The 16,944-nt window shown below is 43.4% G+C and overlaps 1 protein-coding gene and 1 non-coding gene across 3 annotated transcripts in view; both read left to right on the top strand.

Annotated features, from left to right (window-relative positions):
• Positions 1–16,592, top strand: part of slc38a4 (solute carrier family 38 member 4) — a 28,857-nt gene extending 12,265 nt beyond the window's left edge. Inside the window, exons 2-16 of one of the 2 annotated variants that reach the window (XM_044021784.1) lie at positions 2,527–2,736; positions 3,153–3,249; positions 3,406–3,521; positions 4,628–4,701; positions 5,065–5,157; positions 5,400–5,481; positions 5,585–5,667; positions 7,276–7,334; positions 8,880–9,131; positions 9,848–9,927; positions 10,303–10,403; positions 10,939–11,063; positions 15,545–15,689; positions 16,220–16,317; positions 16,458–16,592. In XM_044021784.1, coding sequence (XP_043877719.1) covers positions 2,621–2,736; positions 3,153–3,249; positions 3,406–3,521; positions 4,628–4,701; positions 5,065–5,157; positions 5,400–5,481; positions 5,585–5,667; positions 7,276–7,334; positions 8,880–9,131; positions 9,848–9,927; positions 10,303–10,403; positions 10,939–11,063; positions 15,545–15,689; positions 16,220–16,317; positions 16,458–16,562 — 1,626 coding nt within the window. In that variant the 5' untranslated portion in view covers positions 2,527–2,620 and the 3' untranslated portion in view covers positions 16,563–16,592. The remainder of the gene's footprint in view (positions 1–2,526; positions 2,737–3,152; positions 3,250–3,405; positions 3,522–4,627; positions 4,702–5,064; positions 5,158–5,399; positions 5,482–5,584; positions 5,668–7,275; positions 7,335–8,879; positions 9,132–9,847; positions 9,928–10,302; positions 10,404–10,938; positions 11,064–15,544; positions 15,690–16,219; positions 16,318–16,457) is intronic. The other variant, XM_044021785.1, reaches the window with a different exon arrangement.
• trnal-uag lies at positions 4,254–4,336 on the top strand. Its single transcript has one exon. It is a non-coding gene; the product is annotated as a tRNA-Leu (tRNA).
• Positions 16,593–16,944: the final 352 nt, after the last annotated feature.

Below are 16,944 nucleotides of genomic sequence, written 5' to 3'. Positions count from 1 at the left end.
ACAATGGCTTCAAACCCTTTAACACAGAGTGTACCGAAGACGACACAGACAGACGTTCCTTGCATTTATAGATAGATCGGACAAACGGACAGGAACTATACTTTAATGGTATGTAGTTCTAAGTCAATGAAAGAACACATGCAGCGTCGCTCACCGGCTGAGCATCCGGCGCTTCAACTGAGTCAGCATCAAAGCCACATGGACACAGGCTGACAGACAGACAGACAGACAGACAGACAGACGTTCCTTGAATGAATAGAATGATAAAGTTCAGCCAGGTTAATCCTCCTGGCAGTGAGATGTGCGGAAAGAGTCAGCGGTTGTCTCCCGCCACACAGCAGCGTGTGACACTGAGAGATTAGATGTACTGGTGTGTGTGATGTAGTTGTTAACGGTAATGCGGCCACTAAATCTGTGTTGGCTCTGGGATATTGCACTCGAAAGCTGCATTCTTCTGAAATGAAAACAGCAGACTATTTAAAAGGAGAGCCTTCTCCTGTGGGTCAAACTGTCTAAACCAAGTGGGGTATTTAACACCTCTGACATTATATGCAGTGTATACTTTTGGTACATACTGGTTTCCATCGTCTACTGTAAACACTTGTGATGCAAAGATCCTGCTGTGCAACAATTTCCTAAACAAGACAGTTTCTTACCTCATTCCCACTGGTCCACAGACCTGTTTAATCCATAGTTTAAATGGGTTTTTTTTACCAGTGGGGATGTGTTCATTTGGTATTTACCTCCAGATTAAATGACTCTGCAATTCAGCGAGTTTTTTCTTTAATCGGCATTTGCTGTAATTGACACTTAAGTTTTTCTTAGATTTTTCTGAACTCTTATTGTACCTGCAAACATTGTCTTAGAATGTGAATTAATAAAATGCAGTACAATAAATGTATACATTTATTTACGTTGACTGAGACGACGACATTAAAAACAAAAGACTTGCTTATACACATTTATGACTAGCACTTTATAGTTTGACTTATTTGAAGCTCTTACTTACTTCTAGCTCTTGTTTGTACCCAAATGTTTAAATGCACTTATTGTAAGTCGCTTTGGATAAAAGCGTCTGCTAAATGACATGTAATGTAATGTAATGTAATGTTAAAACATGTGCTTTTAGTCCAGAAGTACATAACTTCAGACAAAACATGTCTGACTGTTAGAAATCGCTTTCTAGCATATTATGGTGTTCTTTAACACAGAGGCTACTGTTCAAGCCACGCCTCCTCGTTGTTTGCATGATTTCACCGGAAATGACCGTAGCTTCTTAGCTTTTCTAGACTATTGTCTGCCACAAAGTCCTGGACAAATTCTCGTCCCATCGTCTCTGCTGACCTGCTTGTAGCTGTGCTTGTGCTGTGTCGAGGCGCGCGCCTGTTAGCGTGCTGTTTTTCCTTGTTCCTCTTATGAGCGTTAGAAGCTACGCGGTCAGTGCTCGGTGTTTTTCACGGGTCCAGTCGACTGTGTCCGGGCAGAATTTGCCGAAGAACATATAACCTGGCTCACCTGAATTTTTACTGAACGTTTTTACAGTGTGTTTGTCTCACATGTCTGTTGTGAAGGGATAAGCTGCACTGGTCCCACACACATAACGTCCCCCCCTGGAATATTGTCAAGGAGAATGTTCCGACCTCTCCGGAAAAACTAAACAAAATTACAGTCAAATTAAGCTGCCGTGGGGTTTTGTTTTGTTAGTTTGTCAGGTTTGAGATTTTTCCTTCCAAGCCTGTAAGTCCAGCAGCCCCTATACATAGACTAGCTTGGCCTTAAATATTCCACTCCCTGTCCTGTGCTGGTCCTGTCCTACTTACATAAGTTGACTATTATGTAACCCCTATATAATGCGTTTCTTTTTCTGTTGAAGAAGGCTGTGGTCGGGCGGCCTCATGAATGTGTCTTTAACCTGGTTTTAGGGTTTGTTGACTTAACACCAGCCAGTCATCTGTTTGCGTCAGCATCGGCTGGTCATGTCCTTGAGAAGGCATCAGGTTCGGCATAATGATGCCTTTTGTTTGTCATTCATGTGTTTTTACTCAGTTGTTATATACAAAGTACATAGGACCATTAATACCATAAATCAAGGTGGTATAAAGATGAAAAATAGCAGTAACATACATGACTTCTGCCTTGTTAGTGTTGGTAAAGCTGATTTCGGGGCAGTATGATTGCGTCATGTGCTAACTCTCCTCCGCGAGGTAACATAACAAACACCCTCATACTTCCAGGAAATGAGATTGACTGGTTTACAGTGGAGAGGGGCCCTGTTCTTCATCAAGGCCAAAAGGGCCCATTGTGGACAGTGAGACCAGAGAATAGATTATTATGCAGTTGCAAATCGCTTTTCTTATGATCTTTGCTTTCGACTAGAATCTGAGGTCATACCACGATTATCTGTGTCCACCTCTTAAAATGTTTGAATCATAATAAAGTCTCTGAACAGCACTTTGAATCTGAAGTGAGGTTTGAACTTTGCGTCACTGACTCTTTCCTCCCTTGTTTTGTCTGTTTGTTTGTTAGTTATTTCCAGAAGTATCTCCGCCTTGTCGACATCTTTGCCCCGAGATTGTAAAAAAACGGAATTTCTCTGCCTTGTATCGTCCTGTGCACCGCTATGCCAGGAGCTATGGATCACATGGAGCTTAGAAAAGTCTGCACGGAGGCTGATGATGAGAGCAACGACAGCCTGGACGACCGCTACATAGAGGCAGAGAAGGCCACCATAAGCAGGTCAGCAGGTCACATTTCCAAATGTGTTGACTCCAAACGGCTTCATGTGACACTGTAACTCTGGTTATATATTTTGGACCTACTAATACTTTTCTGTATAAGCCGCAACTACTGTCTCCATGGATCGTAAAAGAGACACCTGATTAAACCAGCAAGTGTACAGTCAAGGATATATTATTTGGTTATAGACAAGGAATGGAAGCTTGTAATATTTGTTTGGAGATGGTAAATGTTAATTCAAATGAATGGATTCATTCTAGCAGGTCATTAAAAGAGCAAAAATTACAATTTGTATCAATAGTTTAGATATATATCTATGCATGTATACAGTATATATAGTGTATATTGCATAAAGAGTCATAAAGTGCCTTCTTTTCAAGCATCTGCCGACACTGATTCTTTCTCGGTCCTCACAGCCAGTTCACTGACGACATTGATGATGGAGAAAGCCAGAAGTTCTTGACAAATGGGATGATGAGGAAGAAGAAATATGAAGATTATCATGACGAATATGTAAGAAAATTCACAGATCACAACACTGATGTCATCAGTTTGTTTTCCTACCGTAGAGTATAATCTGTAACTGTATTTCAAAGCCAAAGGTTTCTTGTGCGTGGTTCACCCGTCTTAAACAGATTTTTCTCCCCCGCTCCCTCTCTCTCTCTTCAGCATCCAGGTCACACCTCCTTCGGGATGTCTGTCTTCAACTTGAGTAATGCCATCATGGGCAGCGGCATCCTGGGCCTGTCTTACGCCATGTCCAACACTGGCATCGTTCTCTTTTCGTAAGTTGCGATCGAAGCGAGATGAAAGAAACAATAATGCATGCTTTTTGTGACAAGGCAGAACATTTTTGATCACACTGAGTAAATGATGAGGTAATGGAAAATGAGTTACGTTTATCAAATGCACTTGACACAGTTAGATTGGCTATTTGATAGCATGCATACTGATAAGAAGAAGTCAAGGCTGTGGCCAGTGGAATCTCTACATTTCAAGGTAAAAGCACGTAACTACAAAGAAGTTGAAAGGACTTCCTGACTCAGGAAGCCAAGCACATAGATGCAGCTTTGTTTGAAAACATTCCATTTTGCACAGAGTGTAACTTAAAATTAGTCACTGCGAGGTTACATTTATTCTTGGAGGCAATCAGAGCGTGAACCTTTGTACCCTCTGCCCTCAAGTGCACGACCAACACTGTCCCGTGCACGAATGACTTCCAAAATCTGACACCCCTCTCCGTCACCTTACACCCTCTCAATCCCACCAACTCTGTCCACCATCCAAGCACCTTTGCTGGGTGGCCTGTTCATGAGCGGGCAAAGTTGCAGGAACGTCTTAAAACGTAGGCGCTGTCATGTCGCTGAAACACAGTCGAGATGGAGCAGGGAACCATAAGCTTTTAAAACCACACAGCAGTGAACACATCTGAGCAGCTGCTGCGTGACTCACGAGTCCTTGATGTGTGTTTGATGACACCTGAAGTTGCTGAGTCATAGTTTTGCTGGTTATCATCAGTCAGGATGGCCGAGTGGTCTAAGGCGCTGCGTTTAGGCCGCAGTCTCCTCTGGAGGCGTGGGTTCAAATCCCACTTCTGACAGTTATTTTTTTTCTTTTGAATGATATATTTGATAAAATATAAAATATGTTTTTTGAATTGTTTCTCATCCAAATCCTTTTAACCTCCCTCTGCTGTACATTAAATTAACTTGGTATTCATCACTTTTACGCCAACACTTCCATTTGAACTGGGAGTAGATGCTGATTCAACACATTCCCAGTTAAACCAGGATTTAAATTCCCATTTTTTGACCAGTGGGAATGGGGTTATAAACCTGATGTTTTACTGTGTTGCACCTAGCATCAAACTTTGCTTTCCATCTCTTTGCAGAATCCTCCTCATCGCCGTTGCCATTCTCTCCCTGTATTCTGTACACCTTCTCCTTGTGGCGTCAAAAGAAGGAGGTTGGTATTCCACACAACTCCCAAACTCGGCGGTTTCCTATACGACTGATGTAGAAAGTTACTGCTGGTTTCTTTACCCTGGGGGTCAGGACCCACAAAAGTGGTCCAGGATTATTTTAAACACGAGTAATAATGAGTACAAAATGAAAATATGGAACAGCAGTCATGGAAGATAAGGAGAATAAAGTTTTTTTGACAGAAAGTAAGCTCACAATACCAGAAATTTAAACTACTGCTAGTGAAGTACTTTCTGCTCCGCAGTATTTTGCATCAGATAGTCTCACAGTAAAACCTTCATTGTTATTGCATCATTATTTATTATTTTTTTAATCTTCTTCATCTACTTCTGTTCTGTTCTGGCAGGATCCCTCATCTATGAAAAGCTGGGGGAGAGAGCATTCGGCTGGCCGGGGAAAATGGCTGCTTTTGTGTCCATCACCATGCAAAACATCGGAGGTAATGACTTATTTTGTGCGTTTATTGTACAAAGACCAACAAAAGAACTTTATGATTATGATTTTAGGGGCAACACGTTCGACAGAACAACAAAACAAAACAAAAAGATTCTTCATTCAACCATTAGAGGACTTACTAAGATACTTGAAAACCTTTTCCCCTTTACATTGTCTGAGTTATATATATATATATATATATATCGAGTAAAAACAACACACATTTTCCCTGTTGTCGTTCTGCAGCAATATCCAGCTACCTCTTTATCGTGAAGTATGAGCTGCCTGAGGTGATCCGGGCCTTTTTGGGTTTACAAGAAAACTCCGGGTGAGTGAGTTAGTGTGTGTGTTTCTCTGTGTGTGTGTGCGCTGTTAAGTACACGTATGTAGTATCATCTGCCCTGATCTTAACCCGTGTTTCATGTTTGCAGTGAATGGTACATGAACGGAAACTACCTGGTGGTGTTTGTGTCAATTGGAATCATTCTGCCCCTGTCTCTCCTGAAGAATCTTGGTAAGGATTAAGTAAGATTAGAACTCAAGTTGTCTTTAGATTAATATTTAAGCTTTTGTCAGGGTTCGTACAACAGAGCTTGGATCCAATAGGCACGAGACAGATACGTAAAATCTAAAATGAGGCTTTTTTTGCTCGCTCAAAAACACGAACAAAAAAACAAAAAAGAATGCCGAAGGCAAGAGAAAAGGCGGAAAAACAAACCTATAACCAGAAAACGTAAACTACATCAACTTGATTCAACACTCTAAACATGAACAAGGTCACGAAGAACATGGAGACAGAGGACGAAGGGAGATGAGTGACTTAAGAAGGGCAAAGGGAAAGTGGACCAGGTGCTGACAATCAGGGAATGACACCAGGTGCAAACACTCAAGGTAATCAGACAAGACAAGGACAAGGTAGATGAAGTGTAGACCAACAGGAAACCCTAAACCCTCACCAAAATAAAACAGGAAATGACAAAAAGTGACTCCCAAAACAAACAACTAACAAATTTGCCGATGTGTAACATCTGTATATTTACATGACACTAGTGTTAGTCAGACTAACTGAGTAGTCTGACTTCATGCTCTGTCAATGAATAGAACTCAATATAATAAGTCGGTGGACATACAGAGAGTGGCGCTTGGCATGCTAACAACTTGCTAACAAAGTGCTTCTCGTGTGTTATGTAATAGGTCAATATCGCCACCTAGCGACGCAGAGGCGGACAGTCGGTCAATAGTTTGCCTGCTAGTGATTCTGGGGAGAAGAACAGTAGTCCAAATTCAACAACAAGCATAGCTCACGTTAAGTGCACATGGAAACGTACCGACTGACTCCTAATAAGGGCTAATGTTCACTTGATGAAGCCTGAAGCCAAAGGTCTCAGTGCGTCCGTGATCGAGCAGCTGCCCCGAAAGCGGCTCCGCGCATGCGCCGGTAACGTAACACTAGTCGAGCCCTTAGTCAGCTCGGTCAACTCCGGAGTTCCAGTAATGTAACACTGCAGTTTAGCGTGAGGTCAGCTCAGACACTCAGATGGAACACACTAAGCAAACGTGTTTCTACTCGTCTCAGTCCTGACACGCAGCATATGGGAGTTCAATGGCCCAGATGATGACATTCAGATAATGGGCACTGACTTAAGACCTCCCTGAGCTGATACTGACTTTGATAAGCCACAACAGTGTTGGTGATGAAGCTATTGAAGTAGAGTTGCAACTCAATCCATTCATTGTTTTCTGGATTAGTAGTTGTTTGGTCCATAACACGTCAGAAAAGGTTGGTTAGTGTTTCCCAAACCTTTAAATGATGATGTTCTCAAACAACTTGTTGTGTCCACAAATGGAAATGTTTCTAATGCTTTATTTTTTGTTCATATGGAGCAAAGAAACCAGAAGCGTTTAAGAGGAACTTGATTGATTTAGTGAAGGTTGTTGCAGCCCCGCTCACAAGCATTCGTTTCCTTGTGTTCTGATATCTGAGCTGATGCTTAAAGGTCGGTTTTTGGTGACATCTGAGAATTGGATGTGACGTTTATTTTAAAATAGACAGCTGATGTGACTGAAGGCCACAGATGTCATTGCTGATTCTTTTCTCTTTCTCTCTCTCGCTCCTCGGTAGGTTACCTGGGCTATACCAGTGGCTTCTCCCTCACCTGCATGGTCTTCTTCCTGGCTGTGGTAAGTTCAGCCTCCTCACAGTGTGACATTATGGACTGGTCAACATGTTGATTTTAAAGCCTGATGTGGCCACATCGTATTAACTCGGTGACCCAGGCAGACAGACAGGATTTTTTTTCTTCACCTTATCAATCACACAACACATCACATTTAGAGGAACGTTTCCACGAAAGCGCTCTGTGATGCGCTCTATCGTCCTGACTGGGTTTTTTCCACTCTCCTCTCTGAGGCAGTAAACTTCCACTGCAGAGAGAGAGAGGGGGGGGGGATCCTCTGTCACATTCTCTGTGCCAGGAAAAACCAGCAGTGTCTGCTTAAAGGATGGGGTCTCTCGCTCTCCCTCGCTCTTTCTCTGACCGTCTGCAGTTTCACAGTGAACAGAAAGTATTTTTACACTTCTCAGTGCCCATAATTTGATTTATTTGTAGCTGCCAACGCCGATCAACACACCGTTTTTCCTCTGTCAAAATCTTCCTCTATCTGTCCTCTGAGCCAACAGACGTGCACACTGACACACACACTTATGCACAGTCAGACTGGATTAAAAACATCAGTTAGTCTCCACAAATGGAGAAGACTTCAGTGTTTACTAGCAAACAAGTCTCGCTCTCTTTTTCACACATTAGTCCTTGTTTCAACCAAAGCAGGATAGTTCGGTTTGGTTTGGTATGTGAACGTAATTATTTGCTTTTTGATTTTAGAGAGTTGGAAAGGGTACCCCCCTGTTCTGGGTTTGCGTTAGTGATGTGTCGTCCGTGAGGAGTCGCCTTCTTTGCAGCGAAAGAGAATCCATGTAGGCAGGAGCGGGACTTTTTATTTCGATGGGCACACCTTGTGGCCAAGGCCATGCGAGGAGAGACTAGGATCATACCATTATGTAAAAGAAGGAAAGGGGCAGACCCTTCGAAGATAGCCAGTGTGGTGGTACAGGCCAGCTTCATACAGAGCGACAGAGAGATGGCGGGGGTGTGGGGGGAACCAGATTTAAATGCAAGCTCAAGAAGAAATGAGCGGAAACCGAAAGAGAAGCAGCATCTGGCTGCATTTCAAAGATATTGGAGACTGTGAAGCTCGGTGCAGGGTTAGGATGGTTGGTTCAGTTATAAGAATAAGGCTTTTATGAAAACACTGATTAAAAAGCTGCGTACCAACGCACAAACCATTCATAAATGCTAAATTAGGCTAAAATAGAAGGCTCTGAGTGAGACTCAGTGATTTAGGAGCTGTCAAATGAGCCGAATCTTTGAAAAGAGCCCGACTTCCCATCACTCGTTTGCATGTGTGATGGCTGTATAGTGATCGCCGTGTCACCTACTATATATCATACCATTGTGAAAAAGTGTAGCCTGCTAATAGATAAAGAATAATAAGATGCTGGCATTATTAGTTAAAAACAATCCTCTTTGTTTTCCCACCGTGGTAGAAATGCACCTTAACTATATTAACTTGTTGTGCTGGTGTTTTGTTTCACTCTCTGATAAATTTGACAGTTTCAAAAAAATGATTACAGCGTAGAGACCATAACTCTGCGTGGTTATTTTCCAGATTATCTACAAAAAGACGCAGGTGCCCTGTCCTCTGCCTTTCCTGAGCCACCACTCGTCCAACCTCAGCATGAACTCCTCGGACATGTCGGGGATGTACGCGCTAAACCATTCCATGGAGTTCTCCCGTGCTGATGTTTCCCCGTCGGTGCCGGGCAGCCCCGACGCTCACCACTCCACCGGCGTCCACTTCGAGCCTCACCCCGATGACGACGAGAAGTGCACGCCCAAATATTTCATCTTCAACTCACAGGTAGAGTGGGCTCGGCGGTGCAACCTCTCACTGACACGTTAAGAGGTTGTTTCATGTTCAGTCTCAACACAAGAAGACGTCAACACTGTATTAACCAACTGTCAGTTTGTCATCAATGGAATTAAACAGAGGAATGTACACGCTATTCAAAGCTAACAAAGCACCAAGCATTTGCAGAGGCATGTTTGTTTAAGGTTGGGTTTTTTAGGGTGTGTGGAGTTTTTTTTTATATCACAAATCATGAATATGACATACTTTTAGTTTACACAACAGCCATAGCAGAAAGTTCCTGTGTGTTCAGTGTGTTCCTGATCTTTAAGGCTTAATGAAAGATTTAAAAGGTGCCCAACCTGTCAGTAGCCAGAGTGAAGCTGCTATTAAACCTCACTCTAAACCATTAAATCCATTAAATAATGTTTCTTCTTTTTTTTTAAAACTCTCTGTGTGTGATTTTATTTCAAAACCTGTCACTCTGACAACACTAAAATGATTAGAATTTTGAAACGGGTTCTCCCGTTTCTTCCCCCAGTCCAAACACATGCAGATTTGAGGATTAGGGGAATTGGACACTCTGTAGGTGAGAGTGTTTGTCTATGGACTGGTGACCTGTCCAGGATGTGTCCCTGGGATTGTGGACTGTGGTTTTCTGTCTGCATGACTGTTTGGTGTCTTTAATGTGTCTGTAATGTGTTTATTTCTCTGCCATGTTCCCACAGACAGCGTACACTGTGCCAATCCTGGCCTTCGCCTTCGTCTGCCACCCTGAAGTCCTGCCCATCTACAGTGAGCTGAAAGAGTAAGTGTGCTGCCACTTTAAAAAAAAATAATAATTCCACCGCACACAAACTCATTATCAAGCCTTGCAGATTGTCTTTAGTACAGACAATTTAGTGTTGGTCTCAAAACAAACTCCTATTGACCACAACATAACTGTGAACAGGGATTCTATATCCTTAATGATTAGGCAGTTTGGAACATAATAATAATCATTCAAAACTAAGAATTCATCAAATTCCAAACCAAACTCAAAAGAGGGGTTTTCAGATTTGTGTGTCACCATGGATAAATACACAGTGTGTCACGCATATGATGATAAATTGACCCAAGAACTCCAAACCTGAGAAAAGTGAGTAAGAGTGTGTGTGTGTGTGTGTGTGTTCCCTTTTTCCAGTCGCAGCAGGAAAAAGATGCAGAACGTTTCCAACTTGTCCATCTTGGCCATGCTCGTCATGTACATGCTGTCGGCGCTGTTTGGCTACCTCACATTTTACGGTAAGAAGTAGAGCCGCAACTAACGATTATTCTCATATTCTCGATTATTGTCTCGATGGATCGTTTGCCCCATAAAATATCAGAAAACCTTAAAAAATGTTGAGCGGTGTTCGTCAAACCTGGAAATGATGATGTTCTTAAATGTCCACAAACCAAAGTGATTCACTTTTAATGATTTCTTTGTTATCCAGAGCAAAGAAATGAAGAAAATACTCACATTTAAGAAGCTTTAACAATCAGAAATCTTGTTTTAATCATGACAAAAACTTCTAATTCATGGATTATCAAAATAGTTGTCTAAAAAGAATTTAGTAATCGAGTAATCATCGATTCATCGTGCAGTGTTGTTAGAAAATAGTAACGACTGTAACCTTTCGTCACATTTGTGACATCACCAGTTTTGAGCGGGTGACGTGGCTTGGCAAAAACCCTGGGTATACCCCTTTATCTTTGTGTGAAAGCATCTTACTCCCAGACTTTGTTCCCAGACTCTTTTATTGCATTCATGTAACCGGTGTTGTTGTTTTTCCCGCAGGTAGCGTAGAAGCAGAGTTGCTCCACACCTTCACCAAGGTCTATAAGTTCGACACGCTGCTGCTGCTGGTGCGTTTGGCCGTCCTCACCGCCGTCACCCTGACCGTGCCCATCGTGCTTTTCCCCGTAAGTACAGCACACGCAAACACGCCGCCTTCCTCTGTTGTCTGTCTCACCGAGCGCTGGCGCAACCCAGTTGACGTCAGAGCGCACAAACGCGCTTCACACAGAAACACACCAACACAAACTCCACCCTTTAATTAATTTAAAGGATCTTGACACACCGACCGAACCCTGCAGCCTCTCTGGGAGTCGTTTTGTGGACGAGGCTGATTTGTTTCCTGGCAGGTGAAAAAGAACACACTGTTCAGTTTTCCTCGTGTCGTCATCTGAAATCCCCAAACACATACGCCTGTCTTACTCTTCGTGTCTGGTCAGTGTTCACTGGCTTTTTTTCGCAAGATGGAGCCAAAGCCTCTGTCAAAGTCTGTGTGCGATGACCGGCCACCAAAACTATTTGTCTCAGTCACATAGCACTCTCCTCTCACTTCCCTGCCCTTATAGGGTCATGGTCTAATTTTAACTTGGCCCCAATCTGACACAAGGAGAAGAAAAGTGGCTGCTGGCCTGAGTAACACACACACACACACACACACACACACACACACACAGAAAAGGAGAGAGCGAGACAAGCAGCTGCTTATTCTTGTGTCTTTTTCTTTCTTTTTTTTTCCCCCACGTGGTTGTAGTGACACTAGTGTGCCACCAGATGGCAGCAGATGTGTTGCTATTGAGACTGAGGTGTAGCTACAGGCAGTGTCCACTGGATGGCAGCAGATTCAATGTGATTCAGTCTCAGGGGAATGACAGAATGATGCAGCAGTGACCAAAACACAGCTGGACATCACACACACACACACACACACACACACACACACACACACACACAAACATGCATTTGTACAAATGGAAATAAGAATAATACCCCCTTTAATTATTACTCTTATACACAGCTCCTCATTCTATTAACACACAAAGAGAAAGTACATCAGAAGACAGCGTAAGAGAGAAAATGTGACCGAGGTTCCCCGTCTCTCTCTGAAGTGGAAGTTTACCACCTCGGGAGAGGAAAAGAACCATTGAGACAGAGCGGGGTGCAGTTTATTGACAGCGTAGCAGGGAAGCAGGAGCGCCAACCTCTCTAAATGTGGGTGATGTGGGTTAACTTTATTTCATTTAGTTGGCAGCCACGTCGCCCCAAATTTAGTCAGCGCGCACTGATCTGTGTCTTTCACACGACACAGATTATACAACGCGGATGACAAACTGGTGATTTGGGATTATGTCTAGTCAGGGGAACAGCAAACATGTAGTTACCGTACTGAATATTCGTGTGTGACAAACACACACACACACACACACCCCCATATTCTGTGGTTTGACTTGGAGCAGCCCTCGCAGTAAAGACAGTGTGATTATAGTGGAAACGGACGAGGGTTGCTGTGTAATTGAACACAGGCCTGAAAGGTGATGCAGCGAAAAGAGCAGTGGTGAGGTGGAGCCCAGTGAAAAGAGCAGTAACACAACCTTGTGCTAATACTCGCTTGTTCACTAGGACACTGTTTTAAAAACTGGTTCTTGTGTACTGTAGAAACACCCGCATGGAAAAGGCAGAACGTGAGTCACGGCCGTGGTTTTGTGTGTTTCATTCGACTGGCCAGCGCTTCATCTCGCCATAATTTAACCACAGATCGAAAAGAATGACTTCGTCCCACAGTCAACTCTGCCAAGTTTCCATTTGACATTTAAGAATCTTCCCTCAGATAGCCTGACCTTCATCTTGAAGGGAAATGCCATTGACCTTCGTCGAGAGATTAACAACAGCTTTGTCTGCGGCCATCCTCGGCTCAGGTGGGGAAGTTTCTCCATGGGAGAGGGGAGAATGTGTGCGTGTGGGAGGACTGAGCGTTTGAAAATACAAGTGTAGGTGTGGACCTGTGTGTGTGTGTGTGTGTGTGTGTATGTTGTCCAGTCACGTGAAGGATAGTTGTAAAGGGAGGCCAGATTAGGCTTTAGCGAGATCCAGTTCATAATGAAAGGTCTTTGTGTGGAGTCAAACATGCCCCAGTTCTCAGGGTCTTGCTGGATTCATGAATCCATGGGAGAGGTCTGCAGATGAGCGTAATAACAGCGTAATAACAGCGTACTAACAGCGTAATAACGTTAAAATGCCGCCATCATGTACTTTGCGTGTCATTAGTAGCACTTGATACTGTAAACTTTAAAAGTGTCCTTTAATCACCTTTAAGCTTTTAATCCTTTAATTGTTAATTCAATAAATAATGAATTATTAAAACCACTGGGACAAACGGTGTCTCATATTTAATTATTACCTTTATATTAGTAAAAAAAAATTACTTATCTTTGTTATCTTAAACCTGTCAATTCAAACATTTGGCTCTCACTTATAACCTTTATCGAGTGTAATATAAAGCATTTGTAAAGCTTCAGGGGAACCTCTACAATGGCATCAAAGTTTCCACTTTATTAAGTGATGTAAATGAAGTCGTATTTTTGTGTGGAACAGAGATACGTTTTTTGGCACACACCACCTGTGTGCCTATCAGCTGTGGAATTGTGGAACTGAAATGCTGCAGACTATTGTTGACATGGCAGTGAAGCTCATTTAAAGCGATGGTTCGTTGCTTTTGTTGTTAAAAACACGCAGACACCATTTCCTGTTGATATTAATACCCATGAAAAGGGACTTTTACAACGTGCCTCTCTCTCTCTGTATGTGCGGTTTCGACTCCAGTTTTGAATGTACTTGCACTCTCACGTGTGCAGAAATCTGGACTCAAAGAAAACACGACCCTTGTTTTCAGTAAAAACCGGTTCAAGGCGAGAAGGTTTGCTTTTATCTGTTTCTGGTTTGGACAAACGTTGCAGGAGCAGCTCTGGTCTCAGCACCTGGCTGATTCCAGATCTGTCTGCCTACAACTCGTCCGTCCACATACCCCCGTGTGTTTATGTGTATGTGTTTAAAAGTGTGCAAACATCGCACACTGAACTCCAAAGCCTTTGCACCAGTTAACAGCCAAGTGCTGAATAGTTTGGAGCCCTGGAAAGAAATACCACGCCTAAGCCCGAGTTTTAGTCGGAATTATGCAACTGGTGACCGGGGAGAGAGAAGTTTCAGGAGAAATGAACTATCATTATTATTGTATCTGTCAAACAAGACGTTTCTTTGGCTGTCCATGTTAAAGGGCAGGCGTCACCGCGGTGCCTCCTGACAGTCACGAAGGAGTTCGCCTGGCTCAATCTGACAGAGCAGAAAATCCAGTGAATGTTTTTTTAATCTCCGCTGTGCACCCACTAACTAACTGCATATGAATCTTGTTTCAACGTGAAAGGAGACAAAGAAGGCCTGTGGAGTTCTTGGTGCAGTGGCTCTCAGAGAGACAGATGTACAGCTCAGTCTTGTCCTTTTCAGGCTCATTAAATAATGACAGACCTTCTCCTCTCTCTATCTTTCTCCACACACACTGTTTAAGAGAGTCTGCCACGGCTGGGATTAAAATGTGTCGCCATGGCGACTGATCTATCTGAATTTAGCACTAGTAACTAAAAAGAGGAAGGAAGACAGGCTCGTCTGAAGTAAAGGCGTCTTATACAATAGCAGCTTTTTGGAAAGACACACCTCCCACTTGCTGGCAAGGCCGTCCTCCTCTCACAGGCGGCTGATGCAATCCCATGGTTCCGTTGCGCTGTGGGAGATAATCCCCTGCCTTTGTCAATGGGTCCCACAGGCACCGCCCCCCTTCAACCTTCCCCCCTGCGTCCTGTGAGCTCCCCGTGCCTCAGGTTTCACCTGCCAACCTTTCACCCACTAGTGGCTCCAACAGGCTGTCTGTGGCCCAGCAGCTTAGCTGTGATCTCCAGGTTCTCCATGTTTCCCTCTCACACACACACACACACACTCAGTCACACACACACTCAGTCACACACTCAGTCACACACTAACTTTGCAGGACTTGACACACTTCAGTCAAGGCCAAGTGTGGGAATCAGTGTCAGGCACAGGGCAGCTGAGCTGACGCTCTGCCGACTCGACTGTTAATGTTAATGGAACGACTTGTGTGTTAAACATAGACATACAGTAGACAGACGACATGGACCACAAAGGTCCAGTGTGTACCCATAAGGAGGTGTAATCATTCAACCATCAGGTTTAATAATCACTTTATAATAAAACATTTCTTGGTTTTTCTAGCCTTAGAATAAGTACTTTAAGGTCTTTGCATGATGGAGGCCACTATCTTGCACCGCCATGTTTCTACAGCAGCCCCAAGCTGTTGAAGCGCAGATGAAAAAGAACGGCTCGGCCCGCTCTAACCTCGATGCATAAACCAGTTCAAAAGAAGCAGGAAATGACAGAGTTGTGTTTACATCCTTTCTAGTAGTAGTAGTTCCATTACATGCTTGGTTAGTCTTCTGTTTACTTCAGTCTTCTACTGTGGACCTCTTATACGTGATTCTGTTCTAATATTAATGAAAGGAGTCTGTGTCAGCCAAAGCTTTAAATGTCAATACTCTGTATTCCACAGATCCGCTCCTCCATCACGACTTTGTTATTCAGCGGTCGGGAGTTCAGCTGGACTCGCCACCTGCTCATCGCCGTCGTGATTCTGGCCTTCAACAACTTGCTGGTGATCTTTGTCCCGACGATCAGAGACATCTTCGGCTTTATTGGTGAGTACAATGTGCGGTTTGTCACGGGGAAACTTTAAAATGTCACCAAGGTCAAATAATAATAATAATAATGATATAAGTTGTGTATAAAACAGTTGCAGTTGAGGCCTGCACCTTCATTTCATGAGTGTTCTTGTTCTTCTTTTTAAATAAACGCTGGAGGCACAGGCGTTTCTACGGTCAGGTTGTGCCAGCTGTGCGTAACGACTTGCAAACACAAACTCACAACACACACAATGACAGAGCGTTCTGATATTTAACAAGGGAACAATGGGCCGAATATATCAGTTAAAGAGTTGTTATTGTCTGAAAACTGTCACAAAGACTTCAACTTGGCTCCAGTAGCTAATTTGACCAGATTGTGTTGAGTTTAAAAAGAAAAGGACGTTGTCCTTCATGATTTCATTTGTCCTAATTATCTTTTATTTATTTTACCTCAACGCAACATAAATTCCAATAATCAGGTGACGGTGTGGAATGCTGCTCTCTGATTGGCCGAATAAACCATTTCCCTCTGCTTTCTGTTGCAGGTTCTTCTGCGGCCACCATGCTCATCTTCATCCTACCTGCTGCCTTTTACCTCCGCCTGGTAAAATCAATCCCGCTCCGCTCCCCACAGAAGATCGGGGTAAGAGTGCAGGAACACACACACACACACACACCGACAGCTTTCTCACTGTATCATGTTCCACACTCTGCAGACTCCCGCTGTGCGTCAGCGCACATTCAATCCCTCATCCGCCTCTTGTTCTTGTCTTCACTTTGCAGGCGGCCGTCTTCCTGGTCGTGGGAATCGTATTCATGATTGGCAGCTTGTCGCTCATCGTCCTCGACTGGATTCACAACCCGCCAGGCTCCAGCGGTGGCCATTAAGGTCCGCTCCTTCTCCCCCACTCCAACCCCGACAGATTCACGTTAGAAGCGGCGCCCTGAGCCCCTCCCTCCGTCCCCACTGCGTTCTTCCACTTCCACGTTTCCCTTTTTGCCTCATCTGTTTTCAAACGTCAATCATGAAACCTCAGTATAAAGACATGATGTGCTGCACTATGATGTGCCCCCACGGAGAGAATATCACTGGAGGGAACTTCTTTATATAAATATATATATACATATATATATATATATATTTAGTTTTTTTTTGCTGCAAAGTTCTGGATGTGACACATCGAAATCAAGAGAATCAAATCCCAGCGAGGGGGGAAAACAGACTGGTTTAATGTACTTTACTGTAACCAGTTTGAAATCATCATCATCA

This window comes from Solea senegalensis, linkage group LG3 (assembly GCF_019176455.1).
Source record: "Solea senegalensis isolate Sse05_10M linkage group LG3, IFAPA_SoseM_1, whole genome shotgun sequence".
Taxonomy (NCBI): Eukaryota; Metazoa; Chordata; class Actinopteri; order Pleuronectiformes; family Soleidae; genus Solea; species Solea senegalensis.
This window is presented reverse-complemented; position numbering and strand designations above follow the sequence as displayed.